The 1,316-nt window shown below is 65.4% G+C and overlaps 1 protein-coding gene across 1 annotated transcript in view; it reads left to right on the plus strand.

Annotated features, from left to right (window-relative positions):
• Positions 1–720: 720 nt before the first annotated feature.
• Positions 721–1,316, plus strand: part of MNEG_13302 (hypothetical protein) — a gene marked incomplete at both ends in the record, with an annotated part of 5,360 nt that continues 4,764 nt past the window's right edge. Inside the window, one exon of the mRNA XM_014038226.1 lies at positions 721–889. Coding sequence (XP_013893680.1) covers positions 721–889 — 169 coding nt within the window. The remainder of the gene's footprint in view (positions 890–1,316) is intronic.

Genomic DNA, 1,316 nt, shown 5'->3' on the forward strand with positions numbered 1-1,316 from the left:
CATAGGGGCAGAGACCCGCCTGCTTGACCCACCCACTTTCACCATCGCGTACCCCACGTACCCCAGACGCGCTCTTGACGCACCCCCGACACACATCCTTCCCTCCTGACCCACTCATCCTCAGAATATATTGCCCCCCACCCGCCCACCCGTCTCGCCAAACCCCCAATTCCCCCGAACCCAGGCGGGGCTGCCCCCAGAGGAGATCTCCCGCCGCCTGACACTGCTGTCCGCCTCGGAGCCAGACGCGGCGTTCACCACCGTCCCGCCGCTGCCCAGGCCGCTGCCGGGCCTGACCGTCAAGCTGCACAGCCCGCCCAGGATCAGCAAGAAGGCGAGGGGGCGCAGCAGGGGGTTGCAACCGGCTGTGTTGAGGGTTTACCACAGGCCGTTAATGGTGCTGCTGCCACCTGGATTTGAGCCGGCTGAAGGCTCCAGCTGGGGTGCTGCGGCTGCTGAAGCTTGGGGCAGCGCGGGGTCCTTGAGATTGGAACCTCGGGGTGCCCGCCAGTGCCGTTGGTCCCGCAACCCCACCCCTTGCTCCAGTGCACACTGGGTACTGAGCAATCCATGGCCAGCCTGCTCGCCCCATGACAACCCAGAACAATGAGCAGGCATTCCACAAGCACTTCCTTATATGCACACTCACACACGCACACACACACACACACACACACACACACACACACACACACACACACACACACCGCCCCCTCTCAGATGGTCCACACCCTGCGCCACGCCGCGGCCAAGGCCATTGACGAACTGGGGCTCAACACCCCAGGGGCCGCCCTGCTGGTCACCGGCTGGGCCGACATGAGGCCCGACTGGCGGGAGCGCTACACGCGGCCGGAGGACTACCTCGAGCCGTTTGGGGAGGACGACACCAGTGAGCACGATCTGAGGCTGATCTGAGGGTGATCTGAGGCTGAGGCGTACCGGGGCCAGGGTCCTGTGTGTGTGTGGGCAAGCACGGGCGCTCCGGAGGGCGAGCGGAGTTCTGCACGGGCTGGGGTGGTGTCGCGTCCGGCTGGGGTTCAGGGGTGGGTGGCGGGCATACACGAGTGCATGTGCGTGTGTGGTATGTAAGCAAATGCGTGTTCGCTTGCATGTTTGTGTGTGTGTGTGTGTGTGTGTGTGTGTGTGTGTGTGTGTGTGGCTAGGGCGCAGACTGAGGGCTGCGCGCAAGCAGTGCTGCGCTTTGGGCGCCCCCAAGTGCCTCGCGAGCGCGCTCTGCCTTGACCGCCGCCGCGCATGCATCCCCTTTCGGATTCCGTCCCCTGCCCACCCGCCCCTGCCCCCTCATCCCCCCCCCC

This window comes from Monoraphidium neglectum (genome assembly GCF_000611645.1).
Source record: "Monoraphidium neglectum strain SAG 48.87 unplaced genomic scaffold scaffold03744, whole genome shotgun sequence".
Classification (NCBI taxonomy): Eukaryota; Viridiplantae; Chlorophyta; class Chlorophyceae; order Sphaeropleales; family Selenastraceae; genus Monoraphidium; species Monoraphidium neglectum.